The following is an 18,558-nucleotide window of genomic DNA, read 5'->3' on the forward strand; positions in this document are numbered from 1 at the left end:
CGTAGACATGAACTCTTCAAATATGGCTTTTCTTCGGTTCTTTTTCTATTCTGCTTTTTTGGCTCTACTTAAATGTATGGTAGATCTTTTTGTTATATATCCTATGTCTTTTATCTGCTTTCCTGCAATTTCCATCCTTTGGCTCCCCATGTTCTGTTCTGTTTCCTCTTTTCTGGCCTATCTTCCCATTTACTAGTTTTCTCTTCAGCATTGTCCCATCTGCTTTTATACCACGTTCTCACTTCGGCACTTGTTTTTTAATGCTAAAAAAAACTTCCATTTTTTAAAATAGATTCAAGTTCTTTGCCCCAATTCTAAATCTTCTGTTTTATCCTCTTGAATATGATCACAGTTATCTATTTATTTATTATTATTTTTATTTATTTTTATTTTTTTAAAGATCTTTATTTACTTATTTGACAGACAGAGATCACAAGTAGGCAGAGAGGCAGGCAGAGAGAGAGGAGGAAGCAGGCTCCCTACAGAGCAGAGAGCCCGATGCAGGGCTCGATCCCAGGACCCCGGGATCACAACCTGACCCGAAGGCAGAGGCTTTAACCCACTGAGCCACCCTGGTGCCCCATCACAATTATTTAATTTACTTTTTTAAAGTAAGCTCTATGTCCAATGTGGGACTTGAACTCATGCCCCCGAGAGCAAGTGTTGCATGCTCTACCAACTGAGCCAGCCAGCTGCCTCTTATCACTGTTATTTTATTTGTTTATTTATTTAAATATTTTATTTATGTATTTGAGAGAGGAGAGAGAGCATGAATGGAGGGAGAGGGAGAGCCCAAGGTAGGGCTCGATCCCTGGACCCTGGGATCATGACCTGAGCCAAAGGCAGATGCTTGACTGACTGAGCCACCCAGGTGCGCCATCACAGTCATTTTAAATTTTAAAGTCTGTATCAGATGAGGTCAGTATTTGCAGCCCCCTACGTACAGACCTGTTCCCCTCATGCATTATTTCCGTTGATTTTCTTTCGTCTCATGTGGTGTCTCCTCCTGTGCTTGGTGAGTTTTGATGGTGTCCTGGGCCTCGGATTTGCAACGACGCTTGTAGAAATGATTAAGCCTGGCTTAACGTTTCTTTTATATTGGCTTCTCCCAGGTATCTGGGAACATTACCAGTGAGGGTAATTTCCGTCCATTTTCTGGAACGGAAATTATCTGGAGCTGAGCCACAGTCTCCGGGAGGGTCTGTCTGCTTGTGGCTCATCTTAGTCCTTAGTCCTTAGTCCTTGAGGACCCCCGCCCACAGTAAGAGGGTTCATCAGGGCCCTCCCATCCCTGTCCCTGGAGCCCGTGAGGTTGCTGATGCTGTGGTGTATCCCTCCAGCTGCTCAAGCGACAGCAGCCCTGAACACCAGGCTCACTTCCTGGGTTTCCATAACCCCTGCCAGCCTGACACTTCATCCCTGTCTGCTTCAGTGACCAGCATCTTAAGCAAATGCGTTTCACATTTTGTTGTCCCTAGGACAGCAGTCTGGTTCCCAGTACCTGGTCTGTCGTTGTGGAGGTGGGAGTCCTCAGACAGATCCTCTTTTCTTTTGGGTTAGTCTCAACAGCATTCAAATGCCTGATGCCACTTTCCCCATTAGTTACCTCTATTTGCTCCCCTCTGCAGCGAAACCCTTGACAAATATGGTCTGTGCTTGCTTCTCTAATTTCTTACATCCCAGTCCTTCTCCACCCCTCTCCAGTCAGGCTCCGGTTCCCATCATTCCACCAAAAGTACTTTGTCAAGGTCATTGATGTTTTATTGATGCTAAATCCGGTGATCAGTTTTTAGTGTCCTTTTTAGTGTCATTTGGTGTCACAATTTCGTTGTCATTTAGTGTCATCGTGACTGACATAGCAACAACGTTTAACACGGAGCGCTCCGATGTGAGGAGCTCCTCCTTTCTTTCTTTCTTTCTTTGTTCTTTAGCACTTATTACCAGCTGGTTTGTTTATTGTACTCTCCTATTTTGATTTGTCACTTACACATTGTGTTGGTCTCTCCCTTAAGAACATGGGCTCCAGGAAGGCGAGGCGTGTCATCTGTTCTGTTCATTAATTTACTCCTTCCATCTAGAACAATGGCAGGTGCAGAACATGTACTCAGTAGGTATTTGCTACAGTCGCACTCTCTCTCGAAAAGAGCAGGCGAGCCTTGCTGAGCCAACACTCCTTGGGTACCACCTCTGCTAGACCTTGGCTGGCCATGGGTCTTCCATGTTGAAAGCCCTGGTCGACACTTCAAGTATCTTCAGTGTCAACCATCATTGTGTTTATCCATTTTTAAAGTGCCATTACTCGGCTGTCCCATCTGACCCTCATAGTACCTCTGTGAGGTAGGTGGGACAGGTACAGGTAGTCTCATGTTTCATATGGGGCTCAGAGAGGGAAGGAATTTTTCAAGGGTCACACAGCAGCTTAATAGCAAATCTTGGACTTAAACACAGCTCTTTAAAAATGAGCAAAGTTTATAATGATCGTTCTCTTCCTTTGGGGGGAGCTAGGGGGAAGGGGCACCATCTGAGTGGTTAAAAAATTTTTTTTCTTTTCTGATTATAAAAATTATAGGGGCACCTGGGTGGCTTCAGTCAGTTGAGCATCCAACTCTTGATCTCAGCTCAGGTCTTGTTCTCAGGGTCGTGAGTTCAAGCCCCACACTGACCGTGGAGCCTACTTAAAAAAACATAAAATAGGGACACCTGAGTGGCTCAGTCGGTTAAGCCGCTGCCTTCGGCTCAGGTCACAATCCCAGGGTACTGGGATCGAGTCCCGCATCAGGGTCCTTGCTTAGCAGGGAGCCTGCTTCTCTCTCTGCCTCTGCCTGCTGCTCTGCCTGCTTGTGCACGCGCACGCTCTCTCTCTCTGACGAGTAAATAAATAAATAAAATCTTAAAAAAAATAAAATAACAATTATATAAACCCACTGTAGAAAATTTAGAAGCTTCAGAAATGGTTAAAGATCATTTCAATTACTATCCTACCAGGTACATTTTGACATTTTTAAAAAAAGATTTTTATTTATTTGAGAGAGAGAGAAAGAATGAGCAGTGGGGAGGGGCAGAGGGAGAGAGAGAGAGAGAAAGAGAAGCAGACTCCTTGCTGAGCAGAGAGCCCGATGCAGGGCTCGATCCCAGGACCCCGAGACCAGGACCCGAGCCGAAGACAGATGCCTAACTGACTGAGCCACCTGGGCGCCCCCATTTGAAATATTTTTTAAATACAATTTAGATCACATTGTATTACTTAAAATTTGTATCTTGCTTTTTTACTGGACATTATAAAAATCACATTTCACTTGTTCTTTCAAAATCACGTCTTAATGGTTGTATAATAATCCATCACTTAGCTGGGCCACCATTTATATCCTACTCTACTGCTGGACATTTAAGTTACATACTTATTTACTTCCTACGATGTGCGATGGCCAGGGACTTGAGGCCAGGGCTCTCAGATGTCAGCGTCCAAATAATAGAAAGTGGCTACAACAAGGATTTGTTAAAAAAAAAATTTTTTTAAGCACCATGACATGATATTAAAAAAACTGGAAACGAAAATCTTTTTAAATAAAAATAAAATCCTGACTCCGTTTGGAGGTGGGTGTGCAAGCGTGTGCATGCGGTGGGAAGGGGAGTCTGGCTGGAGTGGGTCCCTGTGTGGCCAGAGGCAGGCAGCGACGGATGTACGGGGTGGGGGACCCAAGGCTTCTGCCTCCAGCAAAGGTGTGGGCCGAAGCCGGCTCATTTATGTGTCGTCCTCCTGTGTCCTGGCCCCACAGACTCTTCCAGCTGGAGACGGAGGCAGATGCCCTCGTGAACTTCCAGCACTACTCTTTGCAGCTGCAGCCCTTCTACGAGAGCTCCGGCCACGTCCTGCACGTGGAGGTCCTGCAACAGCTGACCGACCTCATCCGCAACCACCCCAGCTGGTCGGTGGCCCACTTGGCCGTGGAGTTGGGGATCCGGGAGTGTTTCCACCACAGCCGCATCATCAGGTGGGCCAGGAGGGACGGTGCAAGTGCATGTGTGTGTGGGTGTATGGGTGGGACCCGGGGCTGTTGCTCAGTCCTGCCTCAGTTTCCCTTTGTAAAGCCAAATGCTGCCTGGCACCTTGGATGTGATCCGTGCTGGGTCGCTTCGCTGGAGGGGGCGAAAGAGGCCTCAGCCCCTCCTGTCTCCTTCCAAAGACCAGGCTGCCCTCTCTCCTGTGGCCCTTTACCCAATACTTCCGTCAATAAATGTGCCCCCTAGAGGGGACCGTGTGGGCCCTGCCTCAGGACTCCAGCTGGTCTGCTTGCCCTGAGGTGGCTGCAGCTTGTGTCAGCCCCCAGGGCCCCAGGCTCAGAATTCCTCACTGCCCTTGATAGCTTCCAGGCCTGTTCTTGGACATCATGGGGATTAACCTCCCCGTGGCCCTGTCCCTTTCCTAGGGTGGGCATTATTGTTTTTTTTTTTTTTTTGTAGATAAGGATATTGAGACCCAGAAGGGTTACATGAACTGCCTAGGGTTAATGAGTTTTCTGCCTTTCGATCCATTCTCTGCCTCCCTACCACCCACCTCCAGCTGGCGGGGACCTAGAACCCGTCCTTTCGTACGGGCGTGCAAGTAAACAACTGATAAAAATCACATCAGTACCAAACAAACTGTGAGCCAGCCCTCTGTTGGAACCAGCCAGCTCAAGCATGGCAGGAAGGCTCTTGAGCCCCTAGCCTGCTTCCCTCCACTGCCCCTGAGTTTCTCAGCACCCCTCCCTCCGTGTGCCCACCCCACCCCCACCCCCGCAGCTGTGCCAATAACAGGGAGAATGAGGAGGGCTGCACCCCTCTGCACCTGGCCTGCCGCAAGGGTGACGGGGAGATCCTGGTGGAGCTGGTGCAATACTGCCATGCCCAGATGGACGTCACGGACAACAACGGGGAGACGGCCTTTCATTATGCCGTCCAGGGTGACAATGCCCAGGTGCTGCAGGTGAGGAGGGGGAGGGGCGGCCGGGTGATGGGAACTGGCAACACCTCGTTGTCCCCACTTATCCCGAGCTCCTTCCTGGACGCGGTTCCCTCCTTTCCCCCACTTCCCTCCTCATGCCTGTCAAGGAGACACACCCTTGGCCACCAGGTTCTGACAACCCTAGGGAGGTTCCCCCAACCCAGCGAGCTAAACTGGAGGCCCAGTCCAGCCAAGCACTCTGGTTCGGCTTGTCCGAAGCACCTACTGAGCCCAACCCTGGGCTGGGTGAATTCATTTCAGCCCTGCCTGGAGGGGCTGACCGTCCAGCGGGACCTGAGATTAGCTTTTTCCAGGAAGTCAAACTCCATCCGGCTCCTGTAGACGTTTGCATCAGACATACCCCTCCTGTTAGATGTTTGATTATCGGGCTAAGAAGTGAAAATAAAAATCGTAGACTGGTGGACGGAACGATGTTACTAAAAGCTACTTTATGTATTAGATGGAAGAGATAGAATACCAGACAGGATTTCATTGCCCTGAGTTAGAAGACTTTCTTTTTATTTATTTATTTATTTATTTGAAGACGTTCTTTTATTTGTTTTAAAGATTTTATTTATTTGACACAGAGAGAGAGAGATCACAAGTAGGCAGAGAGGCAGGCAGAGAGAGGGGAGGAAGCAGGCTCCCTGCTGAGCAGGGAGCCCAATGCGGGGCTTGATCCCAGGATCTTGGTATCATGACCTGAGCTGAAGGCGGATGCTTAACGACTGAGCCACCCAGGCGCCCCAAAGGTGTTTTTGTTAAAGCATAGGATAGGACCCATGGGCAGAAAGAGCTGCCTGGTGTTTTTTTTTTTTTAATTGGAAAAATTATATGCGAACCTATCAAAAAGAAATTCAAGCCAGAGAGATGAAAATAGAATGAAAGTATACAGTGAAAATTGGGAATTTCTCCCCTCCAGACCCCCAGGGCCCATCCGCGCGAACAGCCTCCCTTCAGGTTTCCTGGTTGAGAAGGTTTTCCCACGAGCCCCCGCCATGCCAGACCAGCCCCCTGCCAACCCCGTCACAGCCCGTGTCCTGTCTTCCTGCAGACTCCTGTCTCTGTGCTTCCCTTAATGTCCCTCCCATGTTCTCACAGAGTCTGACTTCCCTTGCCTTCAGGTGGGCGCAGGAGACAGGCACGGAGGGTGTCGTGGAGGGTCGTGCAGGGGTTTGTGTTCGTAGGGCCCCAGCCCACCCCGGTGTCCCGCTGTCAGCTCCTAGGGAAGAATGCGTCGGCTGGCCTGAACCGGGTGAACAACCAGGGACAGACCCCGCTGCACCTGGCCTGCCAGATGGGGAAGCAGGAGATGGTCCGCGTGCTGCTGCTTTGCAATGCTCGGTGTAATGTCATGGGCTCCATTGGCTACCCCATCCACACGGCCATGAAGTTCTCCCATAAGGGGTAAGTCCTCACTCCCCCGCCCCACTGGTGGGGCCTGCGGCTCGCGCAGCACTTCTCCTGGAGCACGGGTGAGTCCTGGCCTCTGTGGGCTCATTCCGTGCATTTCCGACCCTTGGGCCAAGGGCCGGCTTGGCCCGAACAAGGTACTTGAATCTGTAGTGGATGTGAGCCTCAGTCCAGAAAGTCAGCTGTGCAAAGAGTAGAATTTTGAAATGTTTTCTGTAATACACCTTCATTTCTGGCCACGAACCTCCCTTTACTGATGAGAGAAGAACCAACCAGATCTTCCCCGGAGTCCTTCTTTTCCACCTCCTCCAGGTGGTCCTCCGGCACGTGACTCCTTTTCGGAGTCACGTGCCATCCCGAGAGGGCTGGGTCCTAGAGGATGGGTCCTCTTCCGTCTAAGCCCACCAGCCCAATCTGAACACCTTCGTGGCTACAGTGCTACCCTGTGGCTTCTGCAGGTTCCTGGCCGGAAGCCCAGGATCGCTTGGTGGAGTGGCCCCGAGCCCATTCTGCCTCGATGTGTCCATGGTTCCTGGCTAGTGGCACTGCTGGGATGAAGGCTCCAGGCCCAGGCCTTAGGGCGCTCTGGACCACTCTGGCATTTCTTCCCTCTCCCCAGACCTGTGAAACCCTGGTCTCGAGAAAATTCTCCATATGAAGTGTTGGGGGGCGGCGATAAAAGAGATGAAGGGGGCGCCTGCGTGGTGCAGTCGGTTGGGTATTCGACACTTGGTTTCAGTTGGGGTCATGATCTTGGGGTGGTGAGAGCCCTGAGCCCACCTGAGATTCTGTCTCTCTCCCTGACCCTCCTGCTTGTGCGCGCACTCGCGCTCGCTCTCTCTCTCTCTCAAATAAATAAGTAAACCTTTTTTTAAAAAAGATGAATATCTCAAAACAGTGCCCAGTGGCAATGATATCTAGAATGACTGACTGACAGAATGAACAGGTCAGTCGGTCCCTCCCTCTGGGCACTGTGCTAAGTGCTGGCCTTAAAGAGACAGAAAAGAGAGCAGCTCCGGGACAGGAGACACAGAAGTCACCGGGTCCTTCTAGGCTGTGTGCTGGACAGGCAGGGGGAAGAGCACAGAGGGCGGCATGTGTGTGGGGGGGGATAAGCCTTGCCCTCTCTCGGGTTTTCCCTTTTTCTGGAGTCTCCTGGAGTTTGCACCCACCTTGCCAGCCCCGCTGGTATGGCCATCACCTCGAAGGTCTAGTTCAAGCGTGGGCCAGCCCACCTTTCCGTGATCCTCTGCAGCACAGCCAAGGCGGGCTAGAACTTTCAGGAAGACTTGACCAACTGGTTGGAGACGGTACCGACACCCTCGTTCCCGGTAGTCATGTGCCCTGATTGCAGGTTGCAGCCCGAATGGGCACACATGATAGCTGATGCTCTTTTCTCCCCAGAGGTAGCGTGGCAGCCCTGCGCTGGCTCAGCTCCAGCCACCCCAGGCTTTCCTGTCCAGGGGCCTGGTATTGCCCGGCTCGCTCGCTGCTCAGACACCTCCAGCCGCATTCCTCTCTGCCCCTGCAAGCCTCCCCCATGGGGCTGGTACACCTCACAGGGGATCATGCACAGAAGACAGCGTGAGCGGCCTCACACCGTAGGCATGCCCTACACAGTCCCGCATGGCCACGTCCTCCCAGGGCCCCCGCGGGGACCTCCCTCTGCCACCACATGGTAGCCAGCACAGCTATACCCTAGAAACTCTCGAGCGTCAGGGTTATGGAGAGAGGTCCTGTCCCAGCTCCAGTTTGGGAGCCCCTCTGCTGTGTATGTCAACCCAGCTGACCTTTACAGAGCTGGGTTTGCACCTGGGAGTCGACTTTGACTTTGCAAAATGTTTTCAAGGTTCATTCATGTTGTAGCTTGTATTCCTTTTTTTTTTTTAAGATTTTATTTATTTAATTGACATACAATAAATAAATCTTGTTTATTTTTTGTAAACAATACAGAAGAGAGAGGGAGGGCGCACACAGAAGCACGGGGAGCAGCAGAGGGAGAGGGAGAAGCAGGCTCCCTGCTGAGCAGGCAGCCAGATGCGGGGCTCAATCCCAGGACCCCGAGATCATGACCTGAGCCAAAGGCAGATGCTTAGCCAATGGAGCCACCCTGGTGTCCCAAATTCCCTTCCTTTTTAAGGTAGAATAATAGTCCGTGGACCACATTTTGCTTTTCCCTTCACCTGCTAGTGGACATTTGGGTGTTCCTCTTTCGGCTAATGCTGCTAGGAATATGGGTGTATGGGCATCTCTTTGAGTTTCGGTCATAAACCCGAGTGCAAAGCAACTGCAGTCTTCACTACTCTGCCTGGAGCACCCGGGTAGCTCAGTCGGCTAAGCATCCAACTCTTGATTTCGGCTCAGGTTGTGATATCAGGGTCATGAGATCGAGCCCCAGGTTGGGCTCTGCACTCAGCATGGAGTCTGCTTAAGATTCTCTCCCTCTCCCTCTGCCCCTCCCCCGATCTCTTTCAGGTAAATAAACAAATCTGTAACTCATCTGCGTGTACTTCCTGCAGGATGCTAGTCACTGCATGAAACACCAGCAGTGGATGGCAGGGGATGGAGGGCAGCTGTGTACCAGGCACAGAAGTGAAACGTCTTCTCTCCTTTAATCCCCGCCAGTCCAGTTAGGACTGGGCCCGTGTTGCAGATGGGCTCAGCCACTTCCCAGAGATCAGCCAGTGAGGAAGCTGGGGCTGGACCTCAGGTCTACCTGACTTTAAGGCCAGCGCCAGTGAGAGTGATCATTGCTAACTGGAGTTATCAGGGAAGGCTTCCTGGAGGTGGGCGCTTGAGCTTTGACATACCATGTGCTGGTTTACATATTGGTTGGTTGTGTTGCAAAACCAACAGAAATTTTGCAGAAACTCTCCTTTACCAGGAGATGAAGCCCCAGGTCTTGGCCTTTTCCAGCCCCAGGCCACCTCCCTCTACCTCCACGACCTTCTGTACTGCCCCATGGCTCCTTTCTCCCTAGGTGTGCTGAAATGATTATCAGCATGGACAGCAACCAGATCCACAGCAAAGACCCTCGCTATGGAGCCAGCCCCCTCCACTGGGCCAAGACGGCTGAGGTAGGCAAAGTCTGAGGGGGAGTGGTGGGTGGGTGGGTGGGCAGGGGGCAGAGTCCCAGAGCCCCAAGTTCCTCAGCTGCCCGCAGGAGGGCAGTTCCTAAGATGACTCTGGGGATGGCGCTGTGGGGGTTGGTTTCTTAGTGGTCCTACAGGGGGAGAGGACAGTCTGGTGTTGCTCTACTGCTTACTGGCACAGTGATGATGTCCCCTAGGTGATTTCTTTGCATATGAATTGGGGGTCCAGTGGCCTGCCTTTGGAGGTATGAAGTCAGCAAAGTAATGTGTGAGAAAAATCTTTGTAACTGGTCAGACAGAAGGTGGTGTAAGGCCCTGGCTTGGCAGCTCCCCGGGGGCCTTCCCTAAGCCAGGCTTCACCCGCTGGGGAGGATGGAGGTCTCTGGAGGCCGGGCTTGGCAGTGCACTGGGTGCCCCCGAGACTGTGGCTTATTCTTAAACAAGGGAGGGAGGAGATTACCAACCTCTGTAGGGCACCTTCTGCCCGCCAGCAGCTAGTCACCAAGTCAGGCCCTTCCGTGTACGTTTTGTCATGCATTGTCACCACTCTGTGAAGTAGATACTTGCATTTCTATTTTCACAGAAGAGAAGAACTGGGTGCAGGTGGTGTGACCCCCCCAAGCTCAGAGGACGGGGATGAAATGGGGTTGAGCTTTGGGCTCTGGACTGTTTGGGCTCCAAAGACCAGGCTCCCCGGGGCTGCCCCGTGTAGGGCTATGTATTGCCCAGGCCCAGGGAGGGGTCAGACCTTTGCAGGACCCGAGGGACGGTCACAGGGAGTGGGGCCATTCTGGGAGTTTGCAGAGATGCGCGGGGTCCCGTTAACTCCAGGGAAGAACCCAGAAGCCCCTTAAATCAGTCAGCATATCTTCAGCCTTTTGTCCTCTACTTCTGGAGTGGTGACAGCATGGGCCAAGGTCTAGGGCCACCCCAGAACTGGGGCCCACCCCCTGAGTTGTTATTGTGGCTAGAGCTTTCCAGAAGTCCAGTTCCTGAAGGAGTCTCAGGGAGGAGGTGGCAGTGCCCAGGTGTCACCATGCACTCCGGCACGGACCCTGTCTCCCGCAGATGGCCCGCATGCTGTTGAAACGGGGCTGCGACGTGAACAGCACCAGCAGCACAGGGAACACGGCCCTGCACGTGGCTGTGATGCGCAACCGCTTCGACTGCGTCATGGCGTTGCTGACCTACGGGGCCAACGCCAACGCCCGCGGGGAGCACGGCAACACCCCGCTGCACTTGGCCATGTCGGTGAGCCTGCGGTCTGCCCCCAGCCCTGGCAGCTCCTGCAAGGAGGGCCGCCTGCCTCTGGCTGCCCTCCTGTGGTGCCCCCTCCAACCCCCGCTGGGAATCTTTCCTCAGTTAAGACCCCACCTTCTCCCTCAGGAACTTTCCGTGTCCCCCTCTCAGCCCCAAATATCATCTCCTTCCTCTGCACCGCAGTCCCTCCTGCTCCTAGGCTCCCCGTTTGACAGGTGCATGGTGTGAGAGGGGAAGTACAGCCCCAGCGACCTGCCGTGGCCTTGGCCAAGTCACCTGTCAGCCTCAGTGTCCTTATCTGGAAACCCAGGGTATCGGCTCCCACCTGGCAGAGCTGTTGAGAGAAGAGAGTCGCAGACCCTTGGTAACTCCAGGAGCATCCCTGAGATGTCCTGGAGATGTCAGTTCTCCCCCTGCCCTGCATCCTTAGGGGAAGTATTCATCTACATATTGTTCCTATCTCCTTAGAGATTCTGGTCTCCTAGTCCACACCTTAGAGGGGGACTCTAAGCTCCCAGGAGGCAGGGTCTGCCTTCTCGTCTTGGTGGCTCACGATAGGGATTGGCCACAGTTTTTGGCTTATTATAGAGCATAGGTCCTGCCCTTAAAGCCCCTCCAGTGTGGAAAGACAACCAGAGTATGAACATACCAATTGCAGGGGAGGGAATGTCATTCGTCACCGACGTGTGGGGAATGTCACTCATCACCGACGTGTGTAGGTATTCGGTACCTCGTATTCCGTAGCAGTACCACGTGTATGTAAGTACGTTCCACAGATGACCAAGGGTTGGAATTGGAGAGGCCTCCGGGACTCTAAGAGATCTAGATTGAGGACACATTCAGAGACATGCTGTTTTATACCAAAGGCCGTAACCGTGTGGCGACATTGTTGTCTGGGAGGTGGAAACCCTAAATAAAACTGTGGCCATTTTCAGCACTGAATGATCCCTTAGAATTATCTAGCTCATCGGTTCTCAAAATTTTGGGCCCATGTGGTCCCTTTGTATGCTTAAAAAGTGATATTGACGATCCCAAAGATTTTTCATTGATAGGGATTTTATCTGTATTTACCAGATTGAAGATTAAAAATAAGAAGTTTCCAAAATATTAATTCAGTTAAAAATGACAACTCACCAGTCACAGTCTAACCTCAATAAGTAACATTTTTATGAAAAACAACTTTATTTTCCCAAACCAAAAATAATTGAAAAGAGTTGGCATCATTTTACGTTTTTTAAAAAAGATTTTATTTATTTATTTGACAGAGATCACAAGTAGGCAGAGAGGCAGGCGAAGAGAAAGGAAGGGAAGCATGCTCCCCGCTGAGCAGAGAGCCTGATGTAGGGCTAGATCCCAGGACCCTGGGATCACTACCTGAGCCGAAGGCAGAGGCTTTAACCCACTGATCCACCTAGGTGCCGCTTGTTCTACATTTTTGCGAATCTTTTTAATGCCTGGCCTCAGGGAAGACATGTTGATTCTCCTGTCTTCTGCTACATTTATTCTGTTGCAATGTGTTGTTGAATGTATGTTGGGTTTGAAGACAGTCTAGGCTCACATAGATAGGTTGTTGAAAAAGATACACAGTAGCGCCTTCTCAGAGAATATTCTTCACTGTTGCACCTAAACTGGAGGAGGGTTAGTTTCTGACAAGTCAGTTGCAAGTGGGATCCACAACCATCTCCGTGTCATACTTCGTTCCCTTGGTCTCTCTTGCACTCCCCTTGGATCTTTTACCCCTGCGTGATTTCAGGTCATCCTCGGAAAATACTGGTTCACTGTGCATGCGTAGCACTGTCAAACCATTTCATTATACGGGATCGAAACCCCACGTTTATAAATATCCCCACTGATCTCATCAGAAGAGCCTTCCAGTTCTGGGAGGCTGTCAAGCCCGTCATGGCATATACGAGTGTTCAGGAATTCCCATTTTTGTTTGCGAGCTTGAATTTTATCATTGGCACAAAATGCGGTGGGCGTTTTTCTTGAAGTGCCAGGCTCACTGCATTCGTTTTTGAGAACGTGTCTTCTGCATACCCAAGGCTGACCCGTCGTACGTAGCTCTTCAGTCATGATCTCAAGTAAAAATGGCGTTCCAAGAAAAAAAAGCTGGTTCTGCTCACAACCCAAACAATTGCAGCCATGCTTTTCCTCAAGATGATGGTTGAGTTTTAGTATGTCCCAGAAACGCCCATGCTTTCCCTCCATCTTTTTTTTTTTTTTTTTTAAGATTTTATTTGTCAGAAAGCGATTGAGAGGGCACAAGCAGGGGGAGCGTCAGGGAGAGGGAGACGCAGACTCCCCGCTGAGCAAGGAGCCCCATGCGGGACTCGATCTCAAGACCCTAGGATCATGACCCGTGCCGAAGGCAGGCACTTAACTGACTGAGCTACCCAGGTGTCCGATTTCTCTCCATCTAATGACACAGAGTAGACAGTGTCAAAATTTAATAAAATTAACTCTCACTGAATGAAGGACATTTCCTAAGGGAAACTGGCTATTTAATTAACTGGTTGATTTCTTTCTATGAACGGGTGGCAGAAAGGAAAACCAGGGCGAGTATTAGTTTGATGCCCCCGTTTTGTGGAGGCCTGGGCGGTTTTATCCATCACTGTTTTTACACCATCGGTGCAAAAGTCAATACAACGCAAAAAGGGAACATCTTGGTTTTTTTTTATGAAAGCAGGGTTTGTTTGTTGTTGTTTTTTTTAAGTTTACCTATTTTTTTTAGTAATCTCTACCGCCCAACATGGGGCTCAAAGTCAAGACCCTGAGATCAAGAGCTGCACACTCTTCTAGCTGAGCCAGCCAGGCGCCCCTGTGAAAACAGTGTGATGCTTGTGAACCCTGCAGAGGGTCTCCCATATTCATGCGGGGCCACAGATCGCTCTTCGAGAACTGTCCCCTGTTTCCCATACCGCAGGCACTTGCGGACCAACTTCACGGTTTTTGGCACATTCATGAACCACGTTTATAGTTAAGACCTTAATCATTTAAGTTGGTTGGTTTGCTTCTAAACTTAAATTTATTTAGAAGGAAGTGTTCGATCGCTACCGAAAGGGGTAAACCAGTGACGCAAAAGAAAGGTAACCAAAACAGAAATGCACAACTAACTATTCAAACACACATACTTAGCTGTGCCCGTGTAAATCCTAATGTACGTGGACCGCGGTTTGGAAAGCTGCATTCTAGACGCAACTCTTCATTCTCTCGGCAAGGAAATTAGGCCCCAGGAAGAGGGAGGTGATGAGACCAGAGCTCTGGTCTCCAGGCGGCCAGTTAATTAGGTTTGTTCTGGGAAACCATGTCCCACCCCACCCTGCCCAGTCTCCAGATGTTAAATGCACAGTGCTCTGTGGAGGGAAGCTGCACTTGAAGGCGGCCATCAGGGAGGACGTGTACTTGGTTACCCCTCACAAAAGACACCCTTGACATGATGGGCAGGACAGCCTTCTCTTTCCCTGCCCGCACCCTTTGCTGCTGCTCCTAAAATGATCCGCAGCTGACCCTTCAGTGTCCCCATGGCTCCCGGGGCCTTGCTTCCTTCAAGAAGTTGCTGGTGGGGCTGAGGACTGGGGGTGAGTCACTTCCAGCTTCTGCCTGGGTTATTGAGTAGGTAAGTTCCAGCATCTTCTCCCGTGCCCATGAGAGGCCCACCGAGTTGATGGGCAAGGTAAAAACGGTTGGCGTCCTTTTCCTCTTCTTTCCCTGAGCTCTTGCATTTTCCCCTTACTCCATCCCCAACAGAAAGACAATGTGGAGATGATCAAGGCCCTTATTGTGTTTGGGGCAGAGGTGGACACCCCCAACGACTCTGGGGAGACTCCTGCATTCATAGCTTCCAAGATCAGCAAACGTAAGTGCCCTGCATTCTGGACCAGAGTTGGGCGTGGGTGGGTGGGTGGGTGCATGCCCTGGGGAAGAGGGTGGTCCCAGCCATCAGGCACCAGCATCCTGTCCCTACCCACCCTCTCCCCACCTTGCTCCCTGCGTGGAGTTTCCAGGAGCACCTGGGAGGCTGAGAGGGGAAGCTTTCTTTGCACAAGAACAGGGCCATCACCAGTAGATGGATCCCAACAGGGGGCTTGCCAAATTAATGTCCACTTCTGTAAGGGCCTCCATCCCTTCCTCGGGATGGCTGGACTCCCGGGGAGGTGGGTGGGATGTACAGTAGTGTTAGCCAATTGCTCTTTGGGAATTCTCCTCAGGGCCGCTTGCAGGAACAGCTGTGGGTTGATGCATGCGCGGCACCCCGGGGGGCTGGGGGTGGGGGCGGTATGCGCATGCCCAGTGCACACAGGCTTGCTGCACGCCCCACATGTTCACTTGGCGAGCCTTGGCATCAGAGCTGGAAAAAGCACATCATCCTCTGCAGAAGTCTGGGTCCCCTCCAGGGGGTTTTGGGGAGTTGGGGATGTTGCTGTGGGTGTGTAGCTGCTAAGGTGCGAGTGCGCATGTGCGCGCTACTGGAGGAGGGTAAATGCCCCCGGGGCTGAGTGGTCCGTTCTGAGTTCTGGAAGGGACCCTCCGTTTTGAGAACTGCTGAACATAGAGGCAGGAGTCCTGTTTCCTTTCTTTTTAAATTAGGTTTTTAAGATAATTTTTATTAGATATAATTAAGCCCAATCTTGTTTTCTTGGTTTTTTTTTGTTTTGTTTTGTTTTGTTTTTAAGATTTTATTTATTTATTTGAAAGAGGGGATCATGACCTGAGCCAAAGGCAGATGCTTCACCCACTGAACCACCCAGGCACCCCTGGAGTCCTGTTTTCTTGACTGAAAGTGAAGGGAAAGGGGGGGGGCACAAGTACTCGGACTGGGCATATTCTGTGGTCCCAAGTACTCGGTCTGGACTTCCATATTCTGTGGTCGACCTCCGTGCCTTCCAAGGCCCTGGGAAGCTCTTTATAATAGACTGGAGTCAGCCGCCCCCCCTCCCCTATCCGCACCCAGTTCCCCCACGTACCCAGGCCACCTGGTAGATGAGAGAGGGGGCCTGGTGTGGAAAGGAGGGGCCTGTCACTTGCATATTGACATCATTTGTGATCCTGTGCGATTCCCCCCTCCCCAAACCCTGACTAGTCGTCACCAGGAAGACGCTCTTAACTCTGCTGAGAACCATAGGGGCCAACTACAGTCTCTCACTCACCCAAGAGGCCCCCTCGGAGCAGAGCTCCACTACGACACATCACTCCTTCTCCCTGGAAAGATCTCAGCCCCCACCGATCAGCTTAAACAACCTAGGTAGGCCTCCCCCCACTCGCCACCCACCCAACCTGGCCCCGCTCCACCACGCTCCCTCCTCTCCAGCTGGTCCCCAGGTGCTGGGATCAGAGCAGTCCTGATCTGAAGGAAACAGGGTCTAGGGTAGAAGTGGTTAAAGGGAGCAAGGAATGATGGGGCAGGATCTGTCAGCCTCTGGAGGCAACCAACGACCCATGGAGCCCAGGGCCCTGGGGGGGGGTGGTGGTGGTGTCCCTGGATGTTGGCCCACAGTCCATGTCTCCTGAGAGAGTGCCCTGGACACCGTCTCAGGTCTGGGCATCCCCACGGCACCCACGAGGGAGGTTGCTTTCATGGTTCCAGTGAGGAGTGTTTCTGCCACACTGTGCATTCTGTCAGGCCTGGGGCCTGTGTATCCCCTCCTGGCCCCTTTGGTGACTTACAGGCCTTTGAACATGGCCAGGCAACCTGCCTCTGCCCCGTGTGGCCTTGGTGCCCATGGAGCTGGCCCCTGAGGAGATGGGGTCCAGCCTCTGCGGTTTCTGTGGGCTGGCCCAACCAGGGCCCGAGATCACCTGAGAGTAGTGTCCCCTGAACAGGGCAGTCAGAAACCGATCCTTGGCAAGCCAGCTTTCTTCTTCCCACCTTGCTGTGAAAGCAGACGCCAGCACCGTTAGCCAGTATAGCCCCGCCTAGCCTGGAGTCAGGCGAGGCAGAGCCCACAGCCACAGTCGGTGCGTCTGGCCTTGCCCCTCTCCTCCCCTGCCCATCCCCGCCCAGGCCCTTCTCCCCCACCCCCACCCCATCTTTATCTCTCACTTTTACAGGCAGGCCGTCACCCAAGCCAGGCCGGATGGTGGGCCTGGGGCGCGGCGTCAGATGGGTAATGCCCTGGGCCTCGAGGGGCTGGCGAGCCTGCCGAGCCCCGAGCTCACTGTAGCTCTAGTTCCCTCTCTTTCCCCGCTGCAGGCCAGACACACGCAGCCAGCCTTTCCACCCTCTCCCTGGCACTCTGTCCACTGCCTCTCCTGGCCAGTCTCTCCCGCTCATCTCACCCACCCCCTGGCCACAGGCCCTGGTGAAGGGGAGCACCCTGCCTTGCGGCCTGCGTTCCTGCTTTGCTGCCTCTAGACTCTGCACAGGGATGGGGAGGGCCTGTTGGAAGCCAGAAGGCATGGCAGTGCCGGGCCAGGCAGGAGGGCAGCCAGTCCATCGGGGGGTGGTGGGGGTGGGGGATTGGGGTGTAGAGCAGAACAGAGGGAGTGGTGGGTGTGGCTGATCTGAGAGGCTGCTGAAGTTTCTAGACCTGGGATCAGAAGGAGCAGCATCTGGAGAGTGGTGGGTTATCTCCCTTCACCGTGGACTCATCCTCAAGGAATGTCCAGACTCAGCCCTTTCGGCTAAATGACTTTGGACGAGTCAGTCCCATTAAGCTCTTTGAGCCTCCTCTGGAAATTGGGGATAAGGATTCTGGTGATGATGGATGTCAGCAGCTGCACTTGCCCGATGCATGAGAAAACGCTTCGGGAACTGAGAAGCATGGGGCATGGCGGGGTACTCGGGCTTTGGGGCTTTGGGAGGAAGGCATCAGGGAGAGTCTGGGAGCTGGCTGGGTGGGCTGGGGCTCTTCCCGGAGCGGTGGGCTCCCCTCCGCGTTAGCCCAGTTCACCCCAAGGGGCTGGTGGCCTCTGGCTTACCTGGGTCCTGGGACACAGAGCCCTTCCCGGTGGCTGGAGGCAGGTGCTCCTGCTGGGGGCAGTTGGGGGAGGGCACAGCCCCAGAGCTGCTCTCTGCACCCATGGGATGGTGGGAGCCTGGCCCCGTGTGGCTCCGGCCCACCCTACCCTGTGCTTCACAGAACTGCAAGACATCGTACACATCTCCCGGTCCCGGAAGCCGGCCTTCATCCTGAGCTCCATGAGGGATGAGAAGCGAACGTAAGTGGAGGAGGGAGGGAGACTGCGCGTTCACGGCTCTGCCTGGTGCCCTCCAGCGGGCTGGGGCTTTCGGCTGGTCCCCACCAGGTTCCCTGCGAGGTAGTGTGCGTCCTCTGTAGTTCATAGCTAAGGGACTGGCTCTTCAGAGATCCTGGGTCTGCTCTTTCGTCAGTGACCATGCGGGCTCAGGGGTCACGTGACGGAGGTGGCTGCACTCCTGTCCGTTCCCTCCTGCCCTTGTCCCGATTTGTTGGGGAAGGTCCCCCAGATCCCCTCTGTGATGCTGAACCTATTTCCCCTGGTTTCACCGTGTCCCTTGGCTGGCTTCCCCCCATGGAGCTCGTGGGTGGGCCGGCTTCCCCCACCTGCCGTACACAGGCCCATTCTTGGAGGCAGGCCTGGGAGATGGGCATGAAGAGCAGAAGCCTTGGTCCTTGAGGACAGTCCCCGGGGCTCAGAAACTGTGTGCCAGGCACGGCACGTTCCCAGCACAGATGTGCCTGGGATCGACTGTGCTCGCTCGCTCTCTTCTCCTTTCCATAACAGAGTTGCTTTCTTGTTCTCTGACTCTTACTGTTCCATGCTCCCAACAGCCTGCCTGGGGAGGCATTGGGACCCTTGTTCTGCATGTGCGGGACCTGAGTCCCGAGA

General features: G+C 52.8%; 1 protein-coding gene across 5 annotated transcripts in view; it reads left to right on the plus strand.

Annotated features, from left to right (window-relative positions):
* Nucleotides 1-18,558, plus strand: part of PLA2G6 (phospholipase A2 group VI) — a 59,112-nt gene that overhangs the window by 22,321 nt on the left and 18,233 nt on the right. For 2 of the 5 annotated variants that reach the window (XR_013967308.1, XM_080811975.1), the window contains 10 exons: nt 3,777-3,992; nt 4,783-4,966; nt 6,204-6,391; nt 9,378-9,474; nt 10,558-10,740; nt 14,497-14,605; nt 15,830-15,991; nt 16,798-16,853; nt 16,940-17,048; nt 17,829-17,907. Coding sequence is in view for 4 of the 5 variants with exons in the window: in XM_080811975.1 (XP_080668101.1) it covers nt 3,777-3,992; nt 4,783-4,966; nt 6,204-6,391; nt 9,378-9,474; nt 10,558-10,740; nt 14,497-14,605; nt 15,830-15,991; nt 16,798-16,853; nt 16,940-17,048; nt 17,829-17,907 (1,383 nt within the window). In the remaining variant the exon portion in view is untranslated. The remainder of the gene's footprint in view (nt 1-3,776; nt 3,993-4,782; nt 4,967-6,203; nt 6,392-9,377; nt 9,475-10,557; nt 10,741-14,496; nt 14,606-15,829; nt 15,992-16,797; nt 16,854-16,939; nt 17,049-17,828; nt 17,908-18,558) is intronic. The other 3 variants (XM_080811977.1, XM_080811976.1, XM_080811978.1) reach the window with 2 other exon arrangements.

This window comes from Martes martes, assembly GCF_963455335.1.
Source record: "Martes martes genome assembly, chromosome: 8".
NCBI classification, from domain to species: Eukaryota; Metazoa; Chordata; class Mammalia; order Carnivora; family Mustelidae; genus Martes; species Martes martes.